The 15,912-nt window shown below is 42.4% G+C and overlaps 1 protein-coding gene across 2 annotated transcripts; it reads right to left on the reverse strand.

The window, feature by feature from the left end:
* Positions 1–12,731: 12,731 nt before the first annotated feature.
* On the reverse strand, positions 12,732–15,609 carry LOC122776678 (MRG/MORF4L binding protein). 2 transcript variants are annotated; one of them, XM_044037323.1, is made up of 5 exons: positions 15,396–15,609; positions 14,630–14,751; positions 14,387–14,468; positions 14,213–14,287; positions 12,732–13,883 (listed from the first exon to the last, which is right to left on the reverse strand). In XM_044037323.1, the coding sequence occupies exons 1-5, from the start codon at positions 15,535–15,537 to the stop codon at positions 13,669–13,671; spliced, it is 636 nt and encodes a 211-aa protein (XP_043893258.1). In that variant the 5' UTR covers positions 15,538–15,609; the 3' UTR covers positions 12,732–13,668. The 2 variants fall into 2 exon arrangements, with proteins under 2 accessions (XP_043893258.1, XP_043893259.1); XM_044037324.1 differs by lacking the exon at positions 15,396–15,609 and adding an exon at positions 15,319–15,389.
* Between the last annotated feature and the right edge of the window lie 303 nt (positions 15,610–15,912).

Below are 15,912 nucleotides of genomic sequence, written 5' to 3' on the forward strand. Positions count from 1 at the left end.
ATAAAAGTTCAACAATACGATACGCTGTCCACAATGCGATACATGCTCCATGATATGAGACACAGTCCACGATATGATAAATGCTCCATGATACAATACATGCTCCGTGATACGATATATGTTCCACAATACGATATGCGGTCCACGATACGATACATGCTCCACGATACGATACACGGTCCACGATATGATACATGCTCCATGATACGATAAAAGTTCAACAATACGATCGCGGTCCACAATACATGCTCAATGATATACATGCTCCACGATATGATACATGCTCCCGCGATACGATACACGGTCCGCGATATGATACATGCTCCACGATACGATACGCGGTCCGCGATATGATACATGCTCCACGATCGATACGGTCCATATGATACATGCTATCGATACGGTCCATATGATACGGCGATGATACGATAAAGTTCAACAATACGATACGGTCCACAATGCGATACATGCTCCATGATATGAGACACAGTCCACGATACAATTCATGCTCCGTGATACGATATATGTTACACAATGCGATGCACGGTCCACAATGCGATACATGCTCCACTATATGATACACAGTCCATGATACAATACATGCTCCACGACACAATACGATCGTGGAGCACGATACCATACGTGCTCCACGATACGATACATGCTCCATGATATGATACATACATGTATCGTATTATACTGTTAACCTCACTCATTTAAGCAGCGCCACCGTGAGGAGACGTGAAGTAGAGAAACTGGCAGGGACAGTTTACTTTAGAGCGTTTTCATTTATTCATTTAAATATCATTATTTGCCTGGAGTATCGATTATCGTTGCACGAGGAAGGAAGGACGACTTCTCTCCCATCCCTACTTCTCCTCTTTTTCTCCACCATGTTTTCCTCTTTTCCCTGACCTCTCTTCTCTTTTCTCCTCTTCCCTTTTTACACATTCTTGTCCATCCTCTCGCCTCCTGCTTAATTCTCCTCGCCTCCTCAGCAGAAGGTCAACAGGGTCGACAGGAAACATCCATCATGTTTTCTTCTCCACCACTGAAGGCAGTGTGTGCGTGTGTGTGCGTGTGTGTGTGTGTGTGTCCATCAGCGTCAGATACAACCTGTCACTCAACAATGTTGTCGCCACACACACACACACATACACACAAACACACAGCTGATAACAGTGATGGCAGATGAATCTCGCCGCTGTCGTGTCAACACTCACTTAATTTGCCACTGTGGTTACAGCAAGTGCAGACGTGTCGACACACAACCACAGATTAAAATGAAAAACATTTCACTTTAACGTGTAAATAAAATAATTAAGTCACTGATGCTGAGTCAGTGACTCTTAAAGGGAAAGTTCAGGCACTAAATTAACTGTGTTGTTTATTTTAATCACTAAGGTTTCTGTTTTTAAATGTGAATATTTTTATAGTAGTTTTAAATCATAGTCACTTTTCTTTTAAAATGAAGTTGAAACTATGGGATTCCACAAGGTTCATTATTGTTTACTATACATATATATGTATATACTTTATATATCTCCTTGGGCAGGACATTCTAAACTCATCGCCGTCTACTCCTGCAATGGCTTCTGAACATCTTCAGCATGTGTTTGACAAAGTACAGGACCAACTTTATCAATTGCAACTTGTTTTATTTGTTTGATGGTTTTTAATATTTTAAATAACACTGTAAGGGTACTACTGCTGCTGCTGCTGCTGCTGCTGCTACTGCTGGTTAAATGAAGGCTAAACAAATGAAAATAAACATGTGTGATGAGTTCAAATTAATCAGCCACAGAGAGAAGATGTTTCTACCGAAACAGAATGACTTCATGTGATGAAGACGAGGACTTTCTTTACTGTGATAGAGAGCAGACATACTCTTCCTCCTCCTCCTCTGACACACAATCAACCCCTTCACATCCTCCTCTTCCTCTCCTTCTCCACTCTTTTGTCGCTCCGATAGAAAAGGGTCAGTGTCTTCTACTGTCTGTGTGTATGTGTCATGACGGAAACCAGACACAGTCAGTCTGACTCTGACACTGACACACACACACACACACAAACACACACACACGCAGTGTGGATTAACCTTGGTCCTGCTGAGGGTTTTGTTATAAATAGTCTGATGTTAATCCGGTGAGTTTTAATCCCGCTCAGTAAATATGAAACATCTGGAGTTTCTGTGTTTGTGTCGTCAGGTGCAGATCGTCCTGATGTTCAAACATCTGGAGCAGATGGAGAGTGAGGATGATGAGTCAGAGTGTGATCTGTGTCAAACTCACAGAAACAACACAAACACTGTTCAGCGACACCAGATCACGTCCAACATGGAAACACTCTGTTTGTTAAATGATGGCATGAGGCTTGGTTGGATGCTTGGTTGGATGACTGTAGGTTGGGAGTTTGTTGGTCAGTTGGACGGAGGTTGAATGGATGAACCCAACATCAGGATTATGGATTATCCATCTGTCAGAGATGAAGCAGGACCTCATCATCCAACAATGAGGTCATCTCCATGAACTGAACCTGACGACCCCTGACGACCCCGACAACTGACAACAACCGACGTCGATGAGAAAACATCAGCATCGAGAGACACAAAAACACGTCGTCGCCAAAATCTTTTGAAGTTCAGCCAGTGGCGGCTCCAGGGAGGAGCTAGGTGGTGCTGTGGCTCCGCCTATAATAGCCGATGTCTCCATAGTTACATCTATGATGCTCCAACATTGGACTTGTGTTGGTAACTGTGTGTCTGTTGCTGCTGTTTGCTGCTCTGTTGTATTCAGAGCTCGACTGTGACACACAGCGTCGTCGTACCTGGTGAGAGGGTTCAACACCTAAATGTTTTCCGCCTCACTACAGTCGCTCTGTGTCTGCGCTCGCTGCGGCTGCCTAACACCCCCCCCCCATGTTGTTGCCTCAAACATGGCACTGGCTTTGAGTGTGACCGGCTGATGATTGGCGGTTCTGCCTTAAGTCCCGCCTCTCTTGGTGTGTTAGATTTATCATTTAGCTCGTGCTGAGGAGGCGGGAAGTAGCTAGGTTCATAGTTCACACACTACAGAGTTTTGACTTGTTTTCCGTTACTGTCAGTCACTTTTGGACATATAGAAGCCCGAAGTTATCAATATTGATTATAAAATATAAGACATTATTCAAAGGCATTCATTTTCACAGATACAATTTTTATTTTATTAGTCATGTTTGTTCCAATATCTTTAAGTCCGTTTTTATTTCCTGTTAGTTTGTAGATCTCTTTATTATTTTATACTGAGTGTTTTTATACTATGCAAGCAACCTCCATCATGACACGCCCCATATCACCTGCAATAGATTTGACTTCAGCTAAATATAAAATCACATGACCTGATGTCACAAAAGCAACACATACACACACACACACACACACACACACACACCAGCCATGTACAGACTGTAATATCAAAGCAGTGACAGAGACTACGATAAAGATGCAGAGAAAACTGTTGGTTGGATGAAGGTTGTTTGTTTGGTTGGTTGGATGTAAGTTGTTTGTTTGTTTGGTTGGATGAATGTTGGTTGTTTGGATGAAGGTTGGTTAGTTGGATGAATGTTGGTTGGTTGGATGAATGTTGGTTGGTTGGATGAAGGTTGTTTGTTTGGATGAATGAATGTTGGATGGTAGGATGACAGTTGGTTGGATGAATGAATGTTGGATGGTTGGATGATGGTTGGATGAATGAATATTGGATGGTTAGACAAATGAATATTGGATGGTTGGATGAAGGTTGGTTAGATAAATGTTGGATGGTTGGATGAAGGTTGGTTGATGAATGAAAGTTGGACGTTGGATGACGGTTGGTTGGATGAATGAATATTGGATGGTTGGATGATAGGTCAGGTCAGATAGGTCTCTCTCTCAGCGCCACCAGCTTTGTAATACTGTTAAAGTATCACAACTATATTATAAACAGTGACTGGTTGCACGTGTCTTCACTTTTCACGGAGGCTCATTTCAACAGTTAAACTCAATCAGTGTTGAAGGCGTCGTCACGGCAACAGCTCTAATAACCATAGCAACAGTAGTAAGTAACACCTCCGGCTGTCGCACGGTGAAAGTCAAACTTATTTCCCTGAATTTAAAACACTGTCGACCTTTAAAAAAAACCTCACAACACCAGTTGAGTGTGTTTATGTTCAACAGTTCTTCATTATAACACACACACACACACACATATATATGTAGTTGATTGATATACTGAAGGGATTACTCTGATTTTTCTTTACAAAGTTAAATTGATACTTGAAGTCATTATCTTTAATTAACAAAAAAAATACAGTGATATATGTTAGTAAATGATAAATAATGATGATTTAATGCAGTTTCTTCACGTGAAACAAAACCTGAGACAGAAAATCCACTGATCTATACACAGGTCTCCACAGGTAACTGTGTGTGTGTGTGTGTGTGTGTGTGTGTGTGTCCGACACACCCTGAATCACATCGGTGTCTGATGACTCACTGATTCTCTCGCACACACACACACACACACACACCACGCCCATTCTCCCACGCAGAAAATGATTCTCACATCACAAAGTAAAAGGTCAGCGATTCAGAATCTATGAGCAGAAATGTAAAGAAATAATAAACTCATTTTATTATGATTTTTGTTTTAGCCAATTAACAAAAGTAATAAAGTCAGTAGATATAGTATATTCTCATTAGTAAGAATATGTTCACGTCTTTATCTCACTGTTACACACACTGTTCCAACAGGAAACTGAAGTTTGTAAACCACTCACTCTCCCACACCAAACCTCATAGAGAAAATCAGTGATTTTAGCTGGCAGGGACACAGGAGCTGCTTGTCCTCTGCTGCCTCGTGTGGTCACTTTGTGTCACTGAGGTCAATCTGAATGAAAGATTTTAAATGCTGAATTAAACAAAATAAGACATTAGAACTTAGTGATGGAGGCAGCAGTGGATCAACAACTCCTGTGTGTGTGAGGTTACAATCACTGCTTTTCTCTATGAGGTTTGGTGTGGGAGAGTGAGTGGTTTACAAACCTATAGGTTTGAATCAAAACTGGTCCTCACAGCATTTTAAAGACATGTGTACACACACACACACACACACACACACTCTCAGAGTGAGCAGTAATGGGCTCTTCTGGGATCAGCTTTATCAATATCGCAGTAGACGGAGGAGTAAAGCATCAAAGGTTGAACAATTAAAGCTGCAGATGAAGAACAGACAGAAACCTTCAGAAGTTCACACACACACACACACACACACACACACGGTGAAAGTGGCACCCGTGCGTTGCTCAGCGGCTCTATAGCGCCCCCCCAAGGTGAAAACAGAGGCACAAAAGTTGTTAACGTGCATCAAATCTCTGGAAACGTGGCACGGAGGTCAGATCTGGCAAAAATGTGATATAGTCATTGTGCTCAGACCTGTGCGTTGCACCAGAGTTCTATAGCGCCCCCCTAAGGTGAAATGTGGATGGAGCAAGCCAAAATTACAGGAAGTCGGCCAAATCCATCCTAGTGATTTGCACGAGTCCGTACCAACATTAAAAAAACACGACACGATCGCAATCCAATGAGATCAGAACGCAAACTGACCCAGAACCAGATCCTGGTCCTCATCAAAGCTGAGTTTATTTCCATTTCATTTATTCAGTCTTCAGATCAAGGGTTTTTATGGAAAATATGTGAAAAGTTTTTTCTGCTTCTGACTGAAGTTTAACGACGACACGTCAGACTCTTCAAACCCGCTCAGCTTCAAAGAGCCTCAGTTAGACGTCAGCTTCAAATATTAATAACTGCAGCCAGTACGGGTTACCCTTTAATCAATATCCCTGACACACACACACACACGCACAGTGTCTCTGTGTCCATGTCACTGAATGTGTCCACGGGACAAAAACCTGAGTCAGCGATTCTTAATCTTCTGTTTCAATCTTCAGACACTGTGTGTGTGTTTGGACATAATATGCATTATATAAACGTATATAAAAGTACATAACACCACATGCATAAAAAATGTATAACTACACACACACACACAACTGCATGTATAACATTACTCACACACTTATGCTCTTATGTATACGTGTATATACTGTATATCACACATTGTGATGAATTTAATATTATGCAAATAAAGTAACATACATGTTTTTATATGTATATATATATATATATTAATATACAGACAACCACAACATAACTGCATGTATAACATATGTAAATTATATGTGTGTGTATATATGTTAAAAAAAACAGACTATGTTTAGAAATACATATGACCACATTATATTAAATGTATAACTACACATACATATATATATATAGACAGTACATACACGTGTACATAAGAGCATATATGTGTGTGTGAGAACCTGTTGACTGCTGAGTGAACTTCCTGCTGAGAACACGAGTCAAAAGCTTCAGGAACAAACAAACACACACACACACACACACATACATCATCCCTCCGCTCTCTGACAAACTGTTGCCACGGGTTACCATCACCTCCCATCAATCACTGCGGCAGGAAACAATGCTGTGACAGACAGGGTCGCCATGGCAACACAAAGACCCGCTGATGACTCAATGGAGAGAGAGAGAGGGGGGGAGAGAAAGGGAGCTGCCTTTCTGAGCCCGAGTCTGGTTTAAGAGGATTATCATCTCTTTACAGAAACTGATAATCAGACTAATTAGACTGAGAGAGAGGATTAAAAAAACATTATTTATTCATAACACGTAACAAACTTTTCACCCTTTCATCCTGCGTACGATGAATACATTCAATGACTTCTATTCTGTTATAAAATAAATGTGAATATGAGAAATAGAAACATCACAGACTCCAGGAGCTCGGGCCACAGTTAGCTGCTTTTTCATTAGGAATCAGATGTATGTGCATGGGGGGTCTCTCCATATATGGGCACAGAAGTGTCATAAATGTGGAAGCTGTGGGGCCTTCATTGGTAGGAGGTTCATTAAAGGAATACTTCACTGATGTGCACTCAGTTCAGTTTCCCCTGAGTCAACAAATATCTTCATTCTTGTTGTTACCAGTGTCACGTGGTCCGAGACGACGTGAACGTAAACTCAGACTCTGACAGACTACCACCTGTATATACATAAATATGTAAATATTTAAATAAAATATATAAATAAAAGTGGTTTACAGTGAACTTCTTTCTCGGTTGTTTTTGTCGGAGGTGAACGTGTGAGATGTGTTCTTCACACTGAGAAACACAGAGCTGCTCATGATCTCTGTGAAAAGCCACAGCACACAACACTGCGGCTGTGGCTGCTTTTTCACAGTAAAAGTCATTTACATGAAGGAAACCAGTGTGTGTGTGTGTGTGTGACTAATTAGGACAAGACTAATAAAATCCACACACACACCAGCTTATGTGTTTCCTCTGACACCAACGGTCACTGATGGAGTTCACGATTATCCACAGTGTGTCTCATCGACCAGAACAGATAAAAAAGGAGGCCCCAGTGTGTGTGTGTGTGTGTGTGTGCGTCTGTGTGCACTCGAGCCCTTTCAGATTCAGACGGTAAACAACTCATTCATTATTTCTCTCTCGCACACGTTAACCATACCAACATCAAAGAACCATCACCTTCTACGAGACACATCAAAGACGAAAAGTTACCTGGAGGTTGTGCAGGTGCAAAAGGGCGTGGCCACGGCAACCATCGGATCAATTGCCAAGAAACAGGAAGTGTCCTGTAACTTTGACCGTGAACAAACTCGAGCTGATCGGGAGGAAACAGCCTCACCACTGGGGGGCAGCAAATTGTGTTTAAAGACAGGATTTTTGGTTTAAAAAAGTTTCCAAAGTGAAATAGGATTCCAAGATGGCCACCAAGTAGTGTGCTGTGATTTGAAGAATAACATTAATATTAAACTGTATTTACAACAAAATTTGATTGTTTTAGCCCAATATTATAATATTAACAACTATCTTATAATTTAACTTTAACCTCAACTTTTGTTTTTACAAATTTTACAAATCTATTCCTGTTAATTCCCGTGGAAAGTTTCCAATTTGGAAAATTAATTCCCTCAAATTTTGCAACCTCTAATCAGAAGTGAGCAACGTTCATGTTGATGAAATTAACTCATCAAGAGTTCAGAGTCAAACTGGAGCAGATTGAAACCTCAACTTCTACAGCTGCTCATTAGCATCTCCGCTAACACACACACACACACACACACAGGGGTCCCAGGCCTCCTGTTGTGTAGCGTGTGATGATTACAAAGACCATCTTGTGTGTGTGTGTGTGTGACCCTGAGGTTTTATTAAAAAGCTCTTTTGTGGCTTTGAGATGCTAATCGTTCTATTATCAGCAGGATAAAAGAGAGTTTAGCTGCTTAAAGACAAACAAATGACTTCTGGCAGACACACACCATACATGGCTAATGAGCGCTCTGCCTGTGTGTGTGTGTGTGTGTGTGTGTGTGTGTGTGTGTCAAAGGTCAAAATCCTTCAGTGTACTTTAAGGTCAAAAATCCTTCAGTGTACCCAAGGTCAAAGTCCTTCCATTGTGTCCAAAGGTCAAAGTCCTTCCAGTGTGTCCATGGTCCAAAAGTCCTTCCAGTGTACCCCAAAGTCCAAGATCCTTCAGTGTGTCCAAAGTCCTTCAGCAGTGTCCAGGTCCCAAGAATCCTTCAGCCCAAAGTCCTTCAGTGTGTCCAAGGTCAAAGTCCTTCAGGTATGTCAAGGTCCAAAGTCCTTCAGTGTGCCCAAGGTCAAAGTCCTTCAGTCCAAAGTCCAAAGTCCTTCAGTGTGTCCAAGGTCCAAAGTCCTTCAGTGTGTCCAAGGTCCAAAGTCCTTCCGTGTGTCCAAGGTCCAAATTCCTTTCAGAACCAACTGGATCCAAAAAGCCGTCAGGGAGTTGGACAAGGATGACAAAACAAACGCAGCAGAGAGTCGACGACGCTTGAGGATGTTTTAAGATTATTTAAATTATTGCACAAATAAAGAAAAATGTTTAGACATTTCCCTGCCTGGGTCAGTGTGGATCAACTATAACTGAGACTTTTATTTTGAAAATTGCAGGACTGTGTTTTAGCATGGATGAACAGAACCTGATGGTTTTATTTTGAAAGCTTTGGGCTTGTGTTTAAGCCTGGATTAGTAGAAATTAAGACTTTTATTTAAAAAAAAAACTGCATGGCTGTTTTAGCCTGAATGAACAGAACCTGAGGCTTTTATTTTGAAAGCTGCAGGGTTGTGTTTTATGGATGAAGAGAACCTGATGCTTTTATTTTGAAAACTGCATGGTTGTGTTTTATGGATGAACAGAACCGGAGGCTTTTATCTTGAAAACTGCATGGTTGTGTTTTATGGATGAACAGAATGTGAGAAGATGAAGGTGAGAAAAGAGGACAGGACTGTCTCTGTGTCTTTGTGCTCCACATGTGAGACGTGGGAGGTTTTCTGCTTCCTGTCCTCACACCTCGTCTTCACACACACACACACACACACACACACACACGCACACACACGAATAAAGATGCTCACATGAAAGAAGAAAACCTGAAACTTTAGACTTCAGAGAAACAGAGGAGTGGCCCCCTGGTGGACGTTCAAGAAAATACAAAACAGATGTTAGCATAGCATTTTCATTAGCATCAGCCAGATCACATGATGTCAGTGGTGTGTGTGTGTGTGTGTGTGTGTGTGTGTGTGTCTCTGTGTCCATTTAAGTCTTTATATAATCCAGTATGAATAAACATGAGATGATTTATGAATAAACATGGCAGCACTCTGAAAACACACACTGTCACACACACACAGTTCATGGATATTCAGCAGCAATCCTTCTGTCGTTCACTCTCTGTTCTCCTCTGACAAAGGTTCAAACTTTACCTGCTTTTTCTTTGTCCTTTTTCTCCCGACAGACACCTGAATGCAACACCAGTTACAGACACCTGACGCAACACCAGTTAACAGACACCTGAATGCAACAACAGCCACAGACACCTGAACGCAACACCAGTTACAGACACCTGGCGCAACACCAGTTAACACCGCAGCACCAGTTACAGACACATGCGCAACACCGGTTAACTGAGCAACACCAGCTGCAGACACCTGAGCGCAACACCAAACAGACACTTGAAGTAACACCAGTTACAGACACCTGAACAGTTACAGAAACCGCAGCACCAGTTAACAGAACAGAATACAACACCAGTTACAGACACCTGAACACAACACCTGTTACAGACAAACAACACCAGTTAACACCTGAACACAACACTTAATACACACAAGCACCAGTTCTAGACACCTGAACACAACACCAGTTACAGACACCACAACACCAGTTACAGACACCTGAACTTTACAGAACAACACCAGTTAACACAACACCTTACACAACAGCACCAGTTAACAGACACCTGAATTACAGACATGCAACAGCCACAGACACCTGAGCGCACCAGCAGCAGACACCTGAATGCAACACCAGTTACAGACACCTGACACAACACCAGTTAACAGACACCTGAATGCAACAACAGCCACAGACACCTGAGCAGCATTACAGACACCTGTTACAGTTACATTTAACAGACACCTGAGCCCACCAGCTGCAGACACCTGAGGCAACACCAATTACAGACGCGAAAGTAACACCAGTTAAAGACACCAGAACACAACACCTGTTACAGAAGCGTGTAGCAACACCAGTTAACAGACGCAGAATACAACACCAGTTACAGACACCTTTAACAGACACCTGAACACACGGTTAATGACACACCACAGTTACAAACAACACAACACAACACCAGTTATTACAGACACACAGTTTAAACCAGTTAACCACCTGACAACACCAGTTACAGACACAAGTTAACAGTAACACCAGTTACACCTGAACACAACCTGTTACTCAACACCAGTTAACAGACAGAATACAACACCAGTTACAGACACCTGAACACAACACCAGTTAACAGACACCTGAACACAGTTACATGTTAACAGAGAATACAACACCAGTTACAGACACCTGAACACAATTAACAGGTTACAGACACCTGAACACAACACCACAGACACCACAACACTTACACAAACACGCAACACCAGTTCTAGACACCTGAACACACACCAGTTACAGACACACACAACACCAGTTACAGAAACTTGTACACAACACCAGTTCACCTGAACACAACACCAGTTACAGACACCTGAACACAACACCAGTTAACAGACACCTTTACACACAATGCAACAACAGCCAACACCAGCAGCAGACACCTGAATGCAACAGTTACAGACACCTGGCGCAACACCAGTTAACAGACACCTGAATGCAACAACAGCCACAGACACCTTTACAGACACCTGGCCAACACCAGTTAACAGACACCTGAAGCACACCAGTTACAGACGCAGGACACCTGAAGGCAACACCAGCTGCAGACACCTGAACGCAACACCAATTACAGACACTTGAAAGTAACACCAGTTATAGACACCTGAACACAACACCTGTTACAGAAAGCGTGCAAACCAGTTAACAGACGCAGAATACAACACCAGTTACAGACACCTGTGTTAACAGACACCTGAACACAACACCAGTTAATAGACACCTGAACACAACACATTAACACCAGGATGAACACAGTTACAGACACCTGAACACAACACCAGTGACACCTGAACACAACACCAGTTACATAACACACCTGAACACAACACCAGTTACAGACACCTGAACACAACACCAGTTAAAGACGAACAAGTTCACCCTGAACACAACACCAGTTAACAGACACCTCAACACGACACCAGAATACAACACAAGTTACAGAAACTTGAACACAACACCAGTTACAGACACTTGAACGCAGCACTGGATTCAAAGAAGCACGTGACTCACCTCGACAATGTCCCCTCGTGTCGTCGTGACGTCATAAAGGCGGTTGTCACCTGTCGTGATAAACTCTTTTTTGACGTCACGAGCGGTTCATTTAAATGTCATGTCGAACATCAATTCCTCCTCTTCTTCCTCTTCCGCCTCTGCTCCTGCCGCCAAAACTGTGCCGGTGACGTCACACGCCCATTCTCTTTCTCACCTTGATGGACACCACCGCTTGTCTGTTTGGCTGCAGTTGCCTCTTTGCACCACAAGGACTGATAGAGAGTAAGAAAGTGACAGTGAGAGCAGCTGAGCTGCATCAGCAGGTGAACACTGCCTCCCTGTGGCTTTTCACTGGAACTGCACCTTCACTGGGTCAGAGGTTTTTTTCATGGATTTTTATGTCATGTTATGTCATGTCATGTCATGTTATGGTTATGTTATGGTTATGTTATGTTATGTTATCCATTATCTACGGCTTTATCCTCCACCGGAGGGTGCTGAGCCAATCTCAACTGACATAGGGCGACACCCTGGACAGTTCGCCAGTCTTAATTTCATCACTTAAGTTACTTTTATATTTTAGTTACTAATTACTTACTTCCACCCCCACGACCCGACCCCGGATAAGCAGAAGAAGATGAAGATTACTTACTTCCATTGCTCATGAGCAGCCCATGGACAAGGATTCAGGGTCACCAGTTCAAATCCCAGGACAATAACTGGGTGCTATTGAGCAAAAGTAAACCCCGCCCACTCCTCCTGTGTGTGTAAATAAAACTAATACTTATAACTTTATGAAAAATCAAGAATGCAGTGGTTTTCAGATCTGAGTTCAGCTTTAATGACACAAACATCATCGTTAAATTTGTGTAAAAAAAAATAAAACAAATGTTACTGATCGTCGTTTATTGATCAAACTCCGTCAGTGAACTGAACAAAGAAAAAAAAGATCAACACTAAAAATGGAACCTGGCCTGTATGAAGTCATATGTTCGCCTCTTCCTGTGACATCATAATTGAAACATAATCAAAGCAAACACAACCGGAGGGGGCGGGGCTTATTCAGAGCGATGGCAGAGCTTGAGTTTGTCAGGTCAATCACAGCTGTGTTATCTGAAAGGGGGCGGGTTTAGAGTTGTTGTTTTTTAAATAAACAAAATGGCTGCTGGCAACAAAATTGATGACAGATCAGTGTCTGGATGTCACATGACTATGATGTGATGTCACATGTCGTGATGTCACAGTCACGTGTGGAGGCATTTGTGTCTGAGCGTCGATGAAATTAAAAAAAAGAATTTAAATAATAATAAGAATAAAAAAGATGACATTATAGGAAACATTTAAGTTTCACCCGGAACATGAATAAATGTAAACATGACACTTATTTTTTTGCGCATCAGTTTCGTAACAACAAAACAAATCGCGACGACTCGTCGAAAATGAAGTACGACATTTCCTCGCTCTCTAAAAACAAACGTTTAAAAATACAAACTAAAAAATAAAAGCGCTAACTGCGGCGTCTGCACGTGTCATTTCCTCCCACTGAGGTCACATGACAGGTGTTGACTGACAGGTGTGAAGCAGCCAATCAGAGGCCGCGGAGTCAAACGCCATGACATCACTCCGGCTGCGTCGTGGCGGCAGCGCGGCGATCGGACGGCAGATGGTCACAAAAGTCAAAGTCCAAGGTTTGGAGGCTCCGCCTTCTTTTCTTTTTTAAACTTATTTTTTAGCCCTCTGTTGTTGATCGCCCCTCAGGTGCGCCTCCTCTTGACTCCTCCCGGACTCGCAGGATTTGATGATGTCAGCAGTTTCTCTGCTGCTCGGCTCCTCTTCCTCTTCTCTGCCTCCTTGGCTCCTCCCCCTCCCAGGGCTCCTCCTTCACTCCCTCCCTTCTCCTTCTCTCGCTCTCTCTCTTTGTCGCGACTGCTGCTTGTTCGCTCTGACATCTTCACTGACGAGTTGCTTCCTGAAGAGAAACACGACACAAGATGGAGGCGGTCACTGAAGGTCAGGGGGCGGGGATACACGATACATGTTGCAAGATAAGGATAAAATAGAGACAAGTCTACGATATCTACGTCACATATTTGTCTTTATCGCACCATTAAACGAAGTTTGTAAACCACTCACTCTCCCACACCAAACCTCATAGAAAGAGCAAACTTCAGTTTCCTGTTGGAAACATCTGTCTAACAGTGAGATAAAGACGTGAGCATGTGACATACATCATATATCGTACTTACACTGAGCAGAAGAGGGCGCTCAAGCACACATCAAAAACATGAACTCAGGTACCTTCTTCATGTGTTGCTGGAGGTTCTCGCTCCATCCTGAACTCCTCTTTACTCTCCTCCTCTGAACCTAGTTTCCCTACACACACACCAAACAAAACAACAACTTGTCAACACAAAATAATTCCCAACAGGGGGAGGAGCCAATGAGGGGGAGGGATTAAGAGAGAGAACCAACCTTCTTTGACCTCCTGAATGATGTCCTCGGGCAAAGAGAAACTCTTCTCTGTGTTTGGAAACGGTAAGATCTCTGACTCGTGCTACAACACGTGCACACACACATGCAGACGGACAGACACACACGCACACAGACACACACACACAGACGTTCAGGTTAGGGTTAGGGCACTAGTAATTATGGTTAAGGGTAAAGTAAGTCTACAGGAAATTAATGTGTGTGTGTGTGTGTGTGTGTCCTCACCAGAGCCTGCATGTCATACATGGTCCCCAGATGATCCCAGATAACAGAAGACGACACCTGACGTCCAATGTTCTGACTGAACTTGTCTCTGATGCAGATCATGTGGAAGTGACGGTTCACACCTGAGAGGCAGACAGACAGAGAGAGAGAAAAAGCTCAGGACATTGTTTTTAAACTAAAGATAAAAAGTCTGCTTTTAAAGTCTTAACAAAAATCAGATCCAAATCAAAATGAGACTAACACAGAGAGAGACAGACAGGCAGGCAGACACACAGTGGTCTCAAACTCATGGGCCGCCCCCTCAGTCGATGTCCTGTGACCCTTCACTTATATAAGCTCGTCTATTGTTTTCATTTGATTTCTCGGCTTCTTAAATGTGAATATTTTACAAATAAATAATTCAAACTCAACTATTTTGGTTTCATCATAATTTTATGACAATTTCTGGAGCACTTTTTTAAACAGTTCAACTTTACTCTTGTTTATTTTAAATAACGTAAACATAAAAAGGGGTTTCATTGACGTCATCACTACTTGTGGTGTGACGTCACACTGTCGTTTACATATAAACAAATAAATGAAGCAAACGAAACCTCACAGATTACAAATGTTTTCATTTTATTTGTTTTTTATAAAGAACAGGTGAATGCGATCATCGTCACTAGTTAAGGTCTAACTAACTAACTAACCCCTCTTTGAAGTGATGCGTTCACGGACGTCTCTCTCTCTCTCGGTTGTTGTTAGCATGCTAACGTTAGCTTCTCACCCACGGGCTTGTGTCCGATCATCGCGTGAAAAAGACAAACTTCCACTTCGTGACTCCAAACCACCGAGTCATCTCCCGGGACCAGAGCCGAGTCCGGAGGCTTCTCTTCGGCCTGACTCAGTGTCACATCCGCCTCCCCCATCTCCGCCGCCGAGCCGAGAACCGAGCGAACACAGCCGCCGCTAACGGAATCGAGCGCAGCAAGCACCGGAAGTCCGGGGCATTCGCTTCCGGCTATTGTTGGTTTTTCACAATAAAACATTTCTGCAGTGAAATAGGCCCCGAAACAACTAAATCACCGACATGACGATAACAATCTGATATTGATTTAATTCAGAGTCGCAAACAACTAAATAACGGTCAGAAAAATGACGACATCGATAAATAACAAACGGAAAAGGATATGAATGTAGCACTTCCGGTCTCTTTGTCAGAATAAAAGCCTAATTTCAACTGTTAATGTTAAATAGATAATTACAGCATTTAAAAGTATGATTTATTTTGGATTTTGTCAGTA

This window comes from Solea senegalensis, linkage group LG11 (genome assembly GCF_019176455.1).
Source record: "Solea senegalensis isolate Sse05_10M linkage group LG11, IFAPA_SoseM_1, whole genome shotgun sequence".
NCBI lineage: Eukaryota > Metazoa > Chordata > Actinopteri > Pleuronectiformes > Soleidae > Solea > Solea senegalensis.